Here is a 15,000-nt window from a genome sequence, read left to right as displayed (position 1 = left end):
AGGCGGACTCAGTCAGGCGCCTCGCGGAGTGATACGTGCCGATGCGCTTCACCATAGTAAACTATTATGCCGTGCTGACGAAGCGGCTGCCGAGGCTGTCGGTCCCGCAGCAGAACACGGGAATAGAGCAGCAGCGAGAGAATCCAGCATTAATGAATCAATGGAGGAAGAGGAGGAAGCAAGAAGAAGACCTGCAGCAACTCGGCTCCTGCGATCTGCGACTCCGTGCGCGGCGATCTCACCAATACGGTCTAAACCGGAGTGAAGCAAGCTAACGGGCTAACTAGCAAACTAGCTTATCATCGTCATCCCCGGTAGATTAACCAAAGAACTCCAACCGTTCAACGTTAAACTGCGAGCTGCGTGGGAGCGCTGGGGAACAGAAGGAGAACACAGTTCCACTCAGAGTGGAAGGCAGCGCAGCGCCACCGTTTGACTGGATTGTAGCTGCTTCGGCTAACTGTCTGCTAGCATTGTTGTTCGAGCCTTCGCAGAAGCCGCCGCACGGCACGAAAAGAGACTCTGACAGTGAAGAAAGAGGCCGGCATGTTTGATGGAGATCTAGCGCTGCTGTTCACTACAGAAACAGAGGATGAGGACTTTGATGGGTTTGATTAATGACTCTGTTTTGCTCCGGCTCTATTTTTCAAAACGCGCACTAGTATGCTTGTTTGATTGATGACGATTAAAGATGCGAGTACCAAACTCAGTTTTGCTCCTGCTTTATTGCACCTATCATGCCGGCGCCTTTTGAGCCGCGCGCCCTTTGTATGTTTAAAATACCGAAAAATCAGCTGTTAATGAGACAGCGCCGAATCAGCAGGTGCGTCATAAGGTCGTGAAAATACGGTAAACGTCAGTATAAGCGGTAAGCAGGTAATAAACTAGTATAATAAGCCTCTGAACGTTACGGACTAACGTGAGCGGAGCCCAGAAAGCAGAGAACAGAGACGGTGCGATGGTTGAATTGATCATTTACACCTGGAGCTGCACACAGGACGAGGGGGGGCTGGAGCCCAACGTAATAATACACAGCCGAGAGAAAACCAAAAAGCAAGTGATGCCCTCTTGAAGCAAACGCAGGGCCCCGTCTTTTTCACACGTTTATTCCAGAAGAAGGTCCCAGGTAAGAATACATTAAAGTAGTAGTAATCTGGAATTAAGGTGGAGCCAAACAAAGTCCACTCTGCCACCGTGCACACAGCTGGCCACGCCCACCCCTAATGGCGGGATGACGGCCTACTTTTAAAGTGGCAGCCCAGGCTCAGGGCGGAGCCGTGGCAGCGTGCTTCCGCTCTGTGATTTTCACAATAAAATGCAACACAAGCTCTACTAACAGACGGCGACCGTCTGGTGCCGCAAAGAAAACGGAACATAAGATCCAGACACCCAGAGAGGATGCTCTCTCCACAAAGGCCAACAGTCCGACCCCACGGGGGGCAGCGGGGGGGCAGAGAGGATGCTCTCTCCACAAAGGCTAACAGTCCGACCCCACGGGGGGCAGCGGGGGGGCAGAGAGGATGCTCTCTCCACAAAGGCCAACAGTCCGACCCCACGGGGGGCAGCGGGGGGGCAGAGAGGATGCTCTCTCCACAAAGGCCAACAGTCCGACCCCACGGGGGGCAGCGGGGGGGCAGAGAGGATGCTCTCTCCACAAAGGCCAACAGTCCGACCCCACGGGGGGCAGCGGGGGGGCAGAGAGGATGCTCTCTCCACAAAGGCTAATTCTTTGGTCCGTTCGTCCTGAAATGTACGATACTCGTCATCTTTTTTTCTTTTCGCCATCTTCTTCGTCGAAGGGTTATCTTTGAACTTGTGACCGAGCAGACTGATTAGAAAGGGGGCGTTTAGCTGTTTTACCCAACAACAGCCGACACAGGCCAGTATCATCCAATTAAAATAATGGACGACTGTTTTATGGCGCACGCCATATGCAATCATCAAAAGAGCCATAGGTTCTCGACCCCTGGTCTAAACCCAAGTGAAGCAAGCTAACTAGCTAACTAACTTATCATCATTAACCAAATAACTCCAACTGTTCAACAACTGTTGATGTTGCGCCTTATAACCAGGTGCGCCCTATGGTCGTGAAAATACGGTATTTCAAATAAATTAGACTTAGTTTTTAAACAATTTAAAAATCTTTATACAATTATTAATAATTATTAATTATTCAATACATCCGTGAACCGTTACACCCCGAATGATCCGATATAATTCCAGAGTTACTTTCTGTCTGTTCTCCTGCAGGTTCGTGGTGGGCTCTAACAGGGCCATCTTCATGCTGCGGGACGGCAGCATGGCCTGGGAGGTCAAAGACTTTCTCACCGCGCAGGAGCGCTGTTTGGACGTCACTGTGGAGGGACAGGTGTTTCCTGGGAAGGCGTCCAAGAATGACGTGGATCAGAAGAAGAAGAAGAAGAAGAAGAAGCAGCCTGGGAGCAAACAGCCCGACGTGGAGGGGAACCGGGCCGGCCATTTCAAGCAGGAGCTGTGACAGAGTCCTGCAGGTTCTCCTGGCGTTCTTCTCATGAACAAATGAACTGGTGAGGGGGCTGCGAGACGTCCTGAGGACGCGGCGGACCAAGCTGGTGTCCACTTAAAAACGAGCTGGCTCCTCTCTTCTGCTGAGATGTGATGGACGTTATCACAGGCTGGTACCGAGTTCTGAAATCGCTTCACACTCTCACCACCCAAGAAGAAATAAATCCGACCTTTACCGTTTGAAAGGTCCGGCTGTTCGGACCCGACCCGGCGATGACGCCAGCCAGCTTGTGGTTCAGTTAAAAATAAACGTGTTTCTCAGAACCCTGCGAGGATGAGCTCCTCTGGTCCAGTGTGAACTTTCTTCTTCTAGCGTAAATGCTAACCTTTAGAGGAGGGGTGTCAAACATACGGGACATTGAAATGATCGTTACGCTGTGAGTCTCGGGAGATGCTTGTGGGATGAAGAACTGCGAGAGGTCGATGTGAGTAGCTCTGGACCTGCTGTCCCATATCTGATCTGACAGACCGCCACGACAGTGACGGCCAACGGGGGGCAGTGTCCCCGTAACACGGAGTCTGGCTAGAGCACTGCACCACTGGAAACGGCAGTGTTCCAAACTCACCGAGTTTCTCACTGCGGTGAAAAAGGCTGGAAAAGTTACCAACGACCCAAAGAGAGGCGGCCAGAAGTTCTGGACCATCAGGAGAACCCATATCCTGCTCCGTGTGTGTGCGTCAGTGTAAGCGCAGCTTGAGATGGTGTCTCCATGTAGAATATATATTTATTTACGTATATTTGGTTTGCCTTTCTCCACAGACAACAGCAAAGAAGAGCCACCGATGCAGCCGGACCTGAAGTCCTTTCCAAGGACCTTGATGGGGGACAGGAGGAGCAGGTCCAGGCGGCTCGGTACCACATCCAGCCCTGGCTTTAGTATTCCAAACAGTTGGACTCTGCGTATTGTTAGGCTTGCAGACATTTAGATATTGATGACTTGGGGCTACATCAGTTCAGCAGGATCTGATCTGAGACCCTCCAGCAGGGCGGCGCTCCTACAGGTCACCGAGCGTGGGCAGCTGCAATCCCAGGGAGTCCAGCTTCTGGGGAACGGATCTTTTCTACGTTAAAGCTGGTGAAACGCGCCTCCGATCCAACATGAACGACGAGAGATGAGTAAAACTCTCTTTCCCACGTTTCTACGCGATTCCGGTGATTTTGGGTTCTTATCAACCCAAAAACAGCAAAACAAACCGTCCAGTCGATCCTGCGTCGTTTGGGTCGGTCTGGAATCACCTCCTGAAACACGTCTGGAAGAAATCCTCATTTATGTTGCATCGCGCTAACAAAAACGTGCAAAAGTCCTTGCTCTACCTGCGCCATTTGCCCTGCATGAAGTTTATTTTTGGTGGTAATGTTCTGGCGAAAATGTGTAAAAATATCACCAGACAATCTCCGTTCCTCCCCTCACCTGCCGGTAGATCTCCGTTCCTACCCTCACCTGCCGGTAGATCTCCGTTCCTCCCCTCACCTGCCGGTAGATCTCCGTTCCTACCCTCACCTGCCGGTCGATCTCCGTTCCTACCCTCACCTGCCGGTCGATCTCCGTTCCTGCCCTCACCTGCCGGTAGATCTCCGTTCCTGCCCTCACCTGCCGGTCGATCTCCGTTCCTACCCTCACCTGCCGGTAGATCTCCGTTCCTCCCCTCACCTGCCGGTAGATCTCCGTTCCTACCCTCACCTGCCGGTAGATCTCCGTTCCTACCCTCACCTGCCGGTAGATCTCCGTTCCTACCCTCACCTGTCAGTCGATCTCCGTTCCTACCCTCACCTGCCGGTAGATCTCCGTTCCTACCCTCACCTGCCGGTCGGTCTCCGTTCCTACCCTCACCTGCCGGTCGGTCTCCGTTCCTCCCCTCACCTGTCGGTCGATCTCCGTTCCTGCCCTCACCTGCCGGTAGATCTCCGTTCCTCCCCTCACCTGCCGGTAGATCTCCGTTCCTCCCCTCACCTGTCGGTAGATCTCCGTTCCTACCCTCACCTGCCGGTCGGTCTCCGTTCCTCCCCTCACCTGTCGGTCGATCTCCGTTCCTGCCCTCACCTGCCGGTAGATCTCCGTTCCTCCCCTCACCTGCCGGTAGATCTCCGTTCCTCCCCTCACCTGTCGGTAGATCTCCGTTCCTGCCCTCACCTGCCGGTCGGTCTCCGTTCCTACCCTCACCTGCCGGTCGGTCTCCGTTCCTCCCCTCACCTGTCGGTCGATCTCCGTTCCTCCCCTCACCTGCCGGTAGATCTCCGTTCCTCCCCTCACCTGTCGGTAGATCTCCGTTCCTCCCCTCACCTGTCGGTCGATCTCCGTTCCTGCCCTCACCTGCCGGTAGATCTCCGTTCCTCCCCTCACCTGCCGGTAGATCTCCGTTCCTCCCCTCACCTGCCGGTAGATCTCCGTTCCTCCCCTCACCTGCCGGTAGATCTCCGTTCCTCCCCTCACCTGCCGGTCGGTCTCCGTTCCTGCCCTCACCTGTGGTAACGAGCTTTGGGTCGTGACACAAAGAACAAGGTTGCGGGTCCAAGCGGCTGAAATGAGCTTCCTCCGTGGGGGGGCGGGGCTCCGCCTTAGAGGCGGACCTTTTTCAGGGTTCTGCGTTTCTGATTTTGTGACGTCGAAGGTTAAAGCGATACTAAAAGGTGATCCGTGTGCAGACAGGATGCAAACTCCACACAAAGAGGCCGCGAGTCGGATTTGAACCTGCAACCTTCTTGCTGTGAAGCAACAGCGCTGACCACTGCGCCGCTTTGCTGCGCCATGATAGGAGATGATTTATTAAAAGTGATTTAGATGCCAGTGAGTGAATATTTAATGGTTTAAATAAGGTTCATTCTGGAGTAAAGGATATGTTTAGGTTTGCGTGAGCAACGCCGCTCCAGGATGAGTCCATCATTTTTCGGGGGGTCGGGGAACAGACACCATCTCTGTGGGGTTCTGGGAGGGGTTCTGGGTGGGGTTCTGGGTGGGGTTCTGGGTGGGGTTCTGGGTGGGTGACTGATCTAGAGGATGCTCAGACATGGGTTTAGGACGACGTCTCTCTCATGGTCTCCCCCCCTCCCCCACCTTCCTCCTCCAAATGACTGCAGAATATTGTTGAAACCGTGAATCTGGTAAATTCACTTTATGAGTTTGTTATAAATCTGCTTGTAGAATAGAATAGAATAGAATAGAGTAGAATAGAATAGAAAGCCTTTATTGTTCTTGTATCGTAGATACAGAGCGCTGCTCCGTCTGGTGCTTCGTAACAACATAAAATAAGTAATTGCAGGATAGAACAACAAAAGTTTAAAGTGATGAAACAGAGCTTGTAGAGAGATTGTCCAGTACTTTGCATATAGTAGTAGTATACATTAGTTACTGCACATGGTGAGTAGAGGAGGAGAAGTTCTTACGCTCCACAGGTAGGAGGTGAGTTAGAGGAGAAGAAGAAGTTCTTACGCTCCACAGGTAGGAGGTGAGTTAGAGAAGGAGAAGTTCTTACGCTCCACAGGTAGGAGGTGAGTTAGAGGAGAAGGAGAAGTTCTTACGCTCCACAGGTAGGAGGTGAGTTAGAGGAGAAGGAGAAGTTCTTACGCTCCACAGGTAGGAGGTGAGTTAGAGCAGAAGGAGAAGTTCTTACGCTCCACAGGTAGGAGGTGAGTTAGAGGAGAAGGAGAAGTTCTTACGCTCCACAGGTAGGAGGTGAGTTAGAGGAGAAGGAGAAGTTCTTACGCTCCACAGGTAGGAGGTGAGTTAGAGGAGAAGGAGAAGTTCTTACGCTCCACAGGTAGGAGGTGAGTTAGAGAAGGAGGAGAAGTTCTTACGCTCCACAGGTAGGTTTATGTTGCAAACAATACATTTATATATTTGTTACTACAACAAAACATTGTTTGGGTTGTTTAGTTAGAGGTTAGTACTGTAGTACTAGTAATGTGTTCCCAACATGCTGTCTATCATCAGCAGCACCTCCAGCATCTACTGGTTCTGGAGAACGGCGCTTCTCATAAATGACCAGCAGGTGGCGTGCCAGTAGAAACAGGTGCTCATTTATAAAATGACTTCTAGTGGAAACTCGGTTTTCGAACATCATTTGCTGTTCGAAAACTGAAAGTATATTTCCCATAATTCCCAAATATCAGCACCAGATAAATACCCATTTATATACCTCGTTATATTAATATGCAACTACGTGTATCTAAAGAACATATAGCACAAACGTGTAAATAGTATAATAAAAGTTAATTTATCCCAATTCAGTATCATTTACATCCCGTTTTGGCTGCGTGTCGGGAGGGAGGGGGAGGGGCTAGTCCTCCTCCAATGAATGACAGGTAACTGTCCTGCTGGGTTTTATTTTTTGTTCTTTTTTGCTCAGTTTTCTTCAGAAAGGTCGAAATCGTTTCTCCATGCCGTCCTGCAGCGAGATCCAGACACGGACGCCATTTTCACATTTGGCGATTACGTCCTTTGTTCTCACTACTTTCCTTTTCTTTGCCAGACGTCTCACTGCTGGATCCATGGCCAAGAGTTCAAAGGAATAAATGAGACAAACTCGCTCCGTCCTTCTCCTCTGGCAAACCCGAACCTACCCGGGTAGGCTCCGCCTTCGGTCCGCCTTCGGTCCGCCTCGGCGCCACTCCTGCGTTCCAACTCTGAAAATCTGTTCGACTTCCGAGGCATTTTAAACGATATTTCTTTGGGTGGAAAGCCGAGTCGTTTGCGGGCCGAGGTTCCGCTGGAACTATTTGGGACGAGATCGTTGCAGCTTCGGACACTTGTTGGAGTTTATTTAATAAACGCTGCAGCGGGCTCCAAGGAGGCGGAGCAACAGCAGGACTCAGCGCCACAAACCTGCGAAGGAAAAACAGCCATCAGAGGCCCTGAAGACATTCGTCCTCCTGACCATGAGACAATCATGATAGCAGCACTACCCACTGTGCCAGCGTGGGTAGCATGTAAGTAGCCTACAGTACCGCAGTACTTCAGTTTCTGCCTACTTGCTTGCAGCTCCTTCAGGATGTCAACGCCGCTGCTCCAGGAAACGACGTCGGCCCTGAGGGAGGCGGCGCCGCCCCGGCTCTGGAGCCTGGCCAGCAGCTTCTCCAGGGCGTAGCCCTTCCTGGGCATCGCCACATCGTGGCGTCTCAAACAGGCAGTGGGACAGAGATCGTTCCCACCGTCCCCCACGTAGAACACGCGCTCATACGCCACGCCGGTCCCAGACTGCTCGGACAGGTAGCGCTCCAGGACCGCCCTCTTACAGAGGTTGGCGGGGCACCGGCTGCAGCTGTGCGCGTGGTGAGAGGCCACCTCCATGTGGCCACGCTCGTTGAACTTTGCCGGGTTGGTGAACACCTGATCAACCGCTGCTCTCAGTCCGGATCGCTGCAGGATCCAGTCGATGAATATGGCGTTGGAGTCCGAGATGACGATGCAGTCGATGCTGCTCTTATGCTCCGCTATGAAGCTCAGCAGCTCCACCATGCCCGCCGTGAGAGGGATGGCCTCCATCACGCCGCGGACGCCGTCCGGACCGACCTCCTGTTCTCCTGGACGCACAAAGGAAAGCGCAGCTAGCGGGCAGCGAGAAACAAGAAGCGTCTGAACCGCTATCAGGAACAGGAAGTCCTTCTGACCGATGTAGGCCATCACTTTGCACATGAAGTCGGTCCAGTGGCCTCTTCGGTACAACCTCCTCACGGAGTCAGGGAGAGTCCGGCTGGGCAAGCATCTGGCAGGACAGAAACCGATCAGATGGATCAAGTACTGCTGATCAGAAGCAGCAAAATGTTAACAATTACACGTTAAATAGCTAAACAAAGAATAGCTTCTAGCCGTGTCTGGAGGAGGAAGGAGGGAGCTGTTACAGAACGATTCAAAGTGATCCAGAATCCAGGATCTCTTCTGGATCAGCAAACCTTGATCGTCTGTTCCTGGAAACATTCCCAACATTCCCTAAAACTTTCAAGATCCATCCAACGTTTAGGAGTTCATTTGCTAAAAGCTGAACGGACAAACAAATGCCGGCGATCACGTAACGTAATTAGGAGTGGCCTTCCTCTGACTCCCCAGGTAGGTTCTAGGAGTGGCCTTCCTCTGACTCCCCAGGTAGGTTCTAGGAGTGGCCTTCCTCTGACTCCCCGGTAGGTTCTAGGAGTGGCCTTCCTCTGACTCCCCGGTAGGTTCTAGGAGTGGCCTTCCTCTGACTCCCCGGTAGGTTCTAGGAGTGGCCTTCCTCTGACTCCCCAGGTAGGTTCTAGGAGTGGCCTTCCTCTGACTCCCCGGTAGGTTCTAGGAGTGGCCTTCCTCTGACTCCCCGGTAGGTTCTAGGAGTGGCCTTCCTCTGACTCCCCGGTAGGTTCTAGGAGTGGCCTTCCTCTGACTCCCCAGGAAGGTTCTAGGAGTGGCCTTCCTCTGACTCCCCAGGAAGGTTCTAGGAGTGGCCTTCCTCTGACTCCCCAGGTAGGTTCTAGGAGTGGCCTTCCTCTGACTCCCCAGGTAGGTTCTAGGAGTGGCCTTCCTCTGACTCCCCAGGTAGGTTCTAGGAGTGGCCTTCCTCTGACTCCCCAGGTAGGTTCTAGGAGTGGCCTTCCTCTGACTCCCCGGTAGGTTCTAGGAGTGGCCTTCCTCTGACTCCCCAGGTAGGTTCTAGGAGTGGCCTTCCTCTGACTCCCCGGTAGGTTCTAGGAGTGGCCTTCCTCTGACTCCCCAGGAAGGTTCTAGGAGTGGCCTTCCTCTGACTCCCCAGGAAGGTTCTAGGAGTGGCCTTCCTCTGACTCCCCGGTAGGTTCTAGGAGTGGCCTTCCTCTGACTCCCCGGTAGGTTCTAGGAGTGGCCTTCCTCTGACTCCCCAGGAAGGTCCTAGGAGTGGCCTTCCACTGACTCCCCAGGTAGGTTCTAGGAGTGGCCTTCCACTGACTCCCCAGGTAGGTTCTAGGAGTGGCCTTCCTCTGACTCCCCAGGTAGGTTCTAGGAGTGGCCTTCCTCTGACTCCCCAGGTAGGTTCTAGGAGTGGCCTTCCTCTGACTCCCCGGTAGGTTCTAGGAGTGGCCTTCCTCTGACTCCCCAGGTAGTTTCTAGGAGTGGCCTTCCTCTGACTCCCCAGGTAGGTTCTAGGAGTGGCCTTCCTCTGACTCCCAGGTAGGTTCGAGGAGTGGCCTTCCTCTGACTCCCCAGGTAGGTTCTAGGAGTGGCCTTCCTCTGACTCCCCAGGTAGGTTCTAGGAGTGGCCTTCCTCTGACTCCCCGGTAGGTTCTAGGAGTGGCCTTCCTCTGACTCCCCAGGTAGGTTCTAGGAGTGGCCTTCCTCTGACTCCCCAGGTAGGTTCTAGGAGTGGCCTTCCTCTGACTCCCCAGGTAGGTTCTAGGAGTGGCCTTCCTCTGACTCCCCAGGTAGGTTCTAGGAGTGGCCTTCCTCTGACTCCCCGGTAGGTTCTAGGAGTGGCCTTCCTCTGACTCCCCAGGTAGGTTCTAGGAGTGGCCTTCCTCTGACTCCCCAGGTAGGTTCTAGGAGTGGCCTTCCTCTGACTCCCCGGTAGGTTCTAGGAGTGGCCTTCCTCTGATTCCCCAGGAAGATTCTAGGAGTGGCCTTCCTCTGACTCCCCAGGTAGGTTCTAGGAGTGGCCTTCCTCTGACTCCCCGGTAGGTTCTAGGAGTGGCCTTCCTCTGACTCCCCGGTAGGTTCTAGGAGTGGCCTTCCTCTGACTCCCCGGTAGGTTCTAGGAGTGGCCTTCCTCTGACTCCCCGGTAGGTTCTAGGAGTGGCCTTCCTCTGACTCCCCGGTAGGTTCTAGGAGTGGCCTTCCTCTGACTCCCCGGTAGGTTCTAGGAGTGGCCTTCCTCTGACTCCCCGGTAGGTTCTAGGAGTGGCCTTCCTCTGACTCCCCAGGAAGGTCCTAGGAGTGGCCTTCCACTGACTCCCCAGGTAGGTTCTAGGAGTGGCCTTCCACTGACTCCCCAGGTAGGTTCTAGGAGTGGCCTTCCTCTGACTCCCCAGGTAGGTTCTAGGAGTGGCCTTCCTCTGACTCCCCAGGTAGGTTCTAGGAGTGGCCTTCCTCTGACTCCCCGGTAGGTTCTAGGAGTGGCCTTCCTCTGACTCCCCAGGTAGTTTCTAGGAGTGGCCTTCCTCTGACTCCCCAGGTAGGTTCTAGGAGTGGCCTTCCTCTGACTCCCAGGTAGGTTCGAGGAGTGGCCTTCCTCTGACTCCCCAGGTAGGTTCTAGGAGTGGCCTTCCTCTGACTCCCCAGGTAGGTTCTAGGAGTGGCCTTCCTCTGACTCCCCAGGTAGGTTCTAGGAGTGGCCTTCCTCTGACTCCCAGGTAGGTTCGAGGAGTGGCCTTCCTCTGACTCCCCAGGTAGGTTCTAGGAGTGGCCTTCCTCTGACTCCCCAGGTAGGTTCTAGGAGTGGCCTTCCTCTGACTCCCCGGTAGGTTCTAGGAGTGGCCTTCCTCTGACTCCCCAGGTAGGTTCTAGGAGTGGCCTTCCTCTGACTCCCCAGGTAGGTTCTAGGAGTGGCCTTCCTCTGACTCCCCAGGTAGGTTCTAGGAGTGGCCTTCCTCTGACTCCCCAGGTAGGTTCTAGGAGTGGCCTTCCTCTGACTCCCCGGTAGGTTCTAGGAGTGGCCTTCCTCTGACTCCCCGGTAGGTTCTAGGAGTGGCCTTCCTCTGACTCCCCGGTAGGTTCTAGGAGTGGCCTTCCTCTGACTCCCCGGTAGGTTCTAGGAGTGGCCTTCCTCTGACTCCCCGGTAGGTTCTAGGAGTGGCCTTCCTCTGACTCCCCGGTAGGTTCTAGGAGTGGCCTTCCTCTGACTCCCCGGTAGGTTCTAGGAGTGGCCTTCCTCTGACTCCCCAGGTAGGTTCTAGGAGTGGCCTTCCTCTGACTCCCCAGGTAGGTTCTAGGAGTGGCCTTCCTCTGACTCCCCGGTAGGTTCTAGGAGTGGCCTTCCTCTGACTCCCCAGGTAGGTTCTAGGAGTGGCCTTCCTCTGACTCCCCAGGTAGGTTCTAGGAGTGGCCTTCCTCTGACTCCCCGGTAGGTTCTAGGAGTGGCCTTCCTCTGACTCCCCAGGTAGGTTCTAGGAGTGGCCTTCCTCTGACTCCCCAGGTAGGTTCTAGGAGTGGCCTTCCTCTGACTCCCCGGTAGGTTCTAGGAGTGGCCTTCCTCTGACTCCCCAGGAAGGTTCTAGGAGTGGCCTTCCTCTGACTCCCCAGGTAGGTTCTAGGAGTGGCCTTCCTCTGACTCCCCGGTAGGTTCTAGGAGTGGCCTTCCTCTGACTCCCCGGTAGGTTCTAGGAGTGGCCTTCCTCTGACTCCCCGGTAGGTTCTAGGAGTGGCCTTCCTCTGACTCCCCGGTAGGTTCTAGGAGTGGCCTTCCTCTGACTCCCCGGTAGGTTCTAGGAGTGGCCTTCCTCTGACTCCCCGGTAGGTTCTAGGAGTGGCCTTCCTCTGACTCCCCGGTAGGTTCTAGGAGTGGCCTTCCTCTGACTCCCCGGTAGGTTCTAGGAGTGGCCTTCCTCTGACTCCCCGGTAGGTTCTAGGAGTGGCCTTCCTCTGACTCCCCGGTAGGTTCTAGGAGTGGCCTTCCTCTGACTCCCCGGTAGGTTCTAGGAGTGGCCTTCCTCTGACTCCCCGGTAGGTTCTAGGAGTGGCCTTCCTCTGACTCCCCGGTAGGTTCTAGGAGTGGCCTTCCTCTGACTCCCCGGTAGGTTCTAGAAGTGGCCTTCCTCTGACTCCCCAGGTAAACTAGCAGAGGGTTCGGGTCAGCATCTCATGAGCTGAAGGCTCTCTGCAATGTAGCTAGAGACACCGTTTGTTAAAGGTTGAATCATTTTGAATAGCATTTTGTGTTCTGATGAGGGAACATGGGTAATATTTGTGGCAATTAGTAAACCAAATGATCAGCGTTTGATTTGATAACTGCAAACATCCGATTAGCCAATAAAGCGAGCAGCCAATCAGGGACCAATCATTTTGCTTCTGACTGTAAACGCATCGATCGTTTACCTAATCACCCACGTGTCACTGTTGTCATCGACGACAGTGTGGTCAAAGTCAAACACCATCAGAGTCTTCATCGTACCTGCAAGAGACAAAACAGTTTACAAAGTACTACACACAGAAATACTTACATAATACCTTAGACCTCAAATCAGAGAAATATTCTCACTATCTAATAATCTCATCTAATCCAGATATTAGGGTCTGATTCGCATGAGGAAGCGGACGATCAATCGATTTGATCAGAGTTCAATCTGCACCATTCAAAAGTCATTTCTCAAGAATTCCCTTCTTCTCACGCCGCCCAACATCCGGTTTATGAGTATCTAATCCGTCCCGGTTCAGAGCAGGATCGATGGGCTGAACAGGATCGACCCACGCCCGGAACGACCGTCAACCGGAAAGCGACCTCAAACAGCTGACATGAACCCGCCGGTCTGCTCTTCCTCGTCTCGTTCAGCAACGAGACATAAATCTGGGATCGGTATCGCCCCCTGCTGGTAAGGAATGACATGATCATTACACGGTCAATGGAATAAAGATCAATTTAAAGACATTCAGTAGTGTGGTTTAACTAATAAAGAGAAGTGCTGCAAATATGGACACACTATTTGGCAATAAATAAATAAATAAAGACATTCCTTTGGTTGGCTTGGAGTTGTGTACATTATTCAAGATACATCGTGTTCTGAAGAAGACAACAATCAGTTAAAATCATCTGTCCAAAGATATGATTCATAGAAAACTGCATTTTAAAAAGGATAACTTTTTATCACAGTTAATTTATGTGTGAAGGTTGGTCAAAGCAGAATGCGTAGTTTGAGATATATCGACAGCTTCTTCTCCTCGGCTGTAGACTCATGAACATTTTACAGCCGATAACTTGCACTGCCCTGTTTGCACTGCATGATTTTACCAGTTTTACTGCTGCTAATACACATCTGAGTATCCATTACCAATGCTGCTGTTTTGTGATGTGTCTGTACTTGTATCTTTTTTGTATTTAGTCATTACTGTTACATGTAGCACGACTTCACCGAGAAACGTTCCTAGTCTGTGAACCCCCACTGACAATATATATATATATATATATGGTATACACACACACACATATATGTATAAGCGATATAAAGTCAGATAATCTTGAGATCAATTGGACGGACAAATACATTCCTGATGTTTTTGATATTTTATTTTCTGAACTTAGATTGTTGTTTTTTATATTCCATATGAATTCATATATATATATATAATCATATTATCTCACTGAAATTTCTATTTTTCTTCTGGATGTTTAAAAAAAATGCTTGTAATGCAAAACAAATTGGTGATTTAAACATTTATAAGCCTAATGCAAGTTCCCCACTTTGTGTAATGAGCTTTTCCAGATTAGCAAAGAAAATATTTTGTTTGTTTGTTGTGCATAGGAACACTATAACATTGGTGGCATTTGACCTTTTGTGTGTGATAAAAAACATTTTTCTAAAGGCTGATATAGAAAATATATTAATGTTTCAGAAGGTTCTATGTCGGTCAATGAGTTAGATATCAGAATCGAAAAACTATAAATTACAGTGAATTATATGCAATGAATAAATCCTACTTCAGAACAAGTATTAGTTATTTTTCATTTCTCGGTTATTCCGATTTGTACCAGGTGGTGGCGGTAATGCGCCAAACCGATGTCTTACCGCCATAGAGCGCAGCGAAGAATAAGAGGAGGAGCCTGTCGCAGGAGTTCCTGGTTGCGCAAACGTCATCAGGTCTCGGTGAAGCTGCTGCCCTCTCAGTAGTTTAATTTGGAGCGCGATGTTTCAGAGTTTGGGGGCCTGGTTGGGGTTGGATGACCCGGCGGACAAAGAGAACGGGAGCGGGGGGCGGCGGGAGGAAGTGGTGGAGCCGCCAAGCGAGGTAAACAACCAGCAGCCAGCTGAGCGGCAGGAAGAAGCAGAGGCCAAGCAGGGAAACAGCGAAGAAGAAGTCACAGGGCTGGAAACCAGCGAAGAAGAAGTCACAGGGCTGGAAACCAGCGAAGAAGAAGCCACAGGGCTGGGCGGTGAGCGGGCGGCCTTGTTCACCCTGTAACACGCACTTTGCTTGTTGGGAGAGCTGCTTCTCAGTCCGGGATCATTTTAGCTTCACAATGTAAAGAACGGAGTGTTCTTACCGGATCAATAATACGAACCGCTTAATAATAATAGAATGTAATAATAATATGAACCACATAATAATATAATGTAATAATAATATGAACCACATAATAATACAATGTAATAATAATAATATGAACCACATAATAATACAATGTAATAATAATATGAACCACATAATAATACAATGTAATAATAATAATATGAACCACATAATAATACAATGTAATAATAATAACATGAACCACATAATAATACAATGTAATAATAATAATATGAACCACATAATAATATAATGTAATAATATTAACCACATAATAATATAATGTAATAATAATATGAACCAC

General features: G+C 51.3%; 3 protein-coding genes across 3 annotated transcripts in view; 2 read left to right on the top strand and 1 right to left on the bottom strand.

Moving 5' to 3' along the window:
- The window catches only part of mesd (mesoderm development LRP chaperone), a 6,128-nt gene extending 3,321 nt beyond the window's left edge, over positions 1–2,807 (top strand). The window contains exon 3 of the mRNA XM_068741892.1: positions 2,251–2,807. Coding sequence (XP_068597993.1) covers positions 2,251–2,497 — 247 coding nt within the window. The 3' untranslated portion in view covers positions 2,498–2,807. The remainder of the gene's footprint in view (positions 1–2,250) is intronic.
- Positions 2,808–6,888: 4,081 nt separating this feature from the next.
- On the bottom strand, positions 6,889–12,782 carry phospho2 (phosphatase, orphan 2). The gene is made up of 4 exons (XM_068741891.1): positions 12,510–12,782; positions 8,150–8,244; positions 7,511–8,062; positions 6,889–7,364 (listed from the first exon to the last, which is right to left on the bottom strand). Exons 1-4 carry the CDS (start codon positions 12,578–12,580, stop codon positions 7,351–7,353), a joined length of 732 nt encoding a protein of 243 aa, XP_068597992.1. The 5' UTR covers positions 12,581–12,782; the 3' UTR covers positions 6,889–7,350.
- A 1,460-nt stretch (positions 12,783–14,242) lies between these two features.
- The window catches only part of LOC137897569 (synapse-associated protein 1-like), a 21,038-nt gene continuing 20,280 nt past the window's right edge, over positions 14,243–15,000 (top strand). Inside the window, exon 1 of the mRNA XM_068741889.1 lies at positions 14,243–14,559. Coding sequence (XP_068597990.1) covers positions 14,313–14,559 — 247 coding nt within the window. The 5' untranslated portion in view covers positions 14,243–14,312. The remainder of the gene's footprint in view (positions 14,560–15,000) is intronic.

This window comes from Brachionichthys hirsutus, chromosome 1, assembly GCF_040956055.1.
Source record: "Brachionichthys hirsutus isolate HB-005 chromosome 1, CSIRO-AGI_Bhir_v1, whole genome shotgun sequence".
Taxonomy (NCBI): Eukaryota; Metazoa; Chordata; class Actinopteri; order Lophiiformes; family Brachionichthyidae; genus Brachionichthys; species Brachionichthys hirsutus.
Note: the sequence above shows the minus strand (reverse complement) of the source record. Positions and strands in the feature narration are given on the sequence as shown.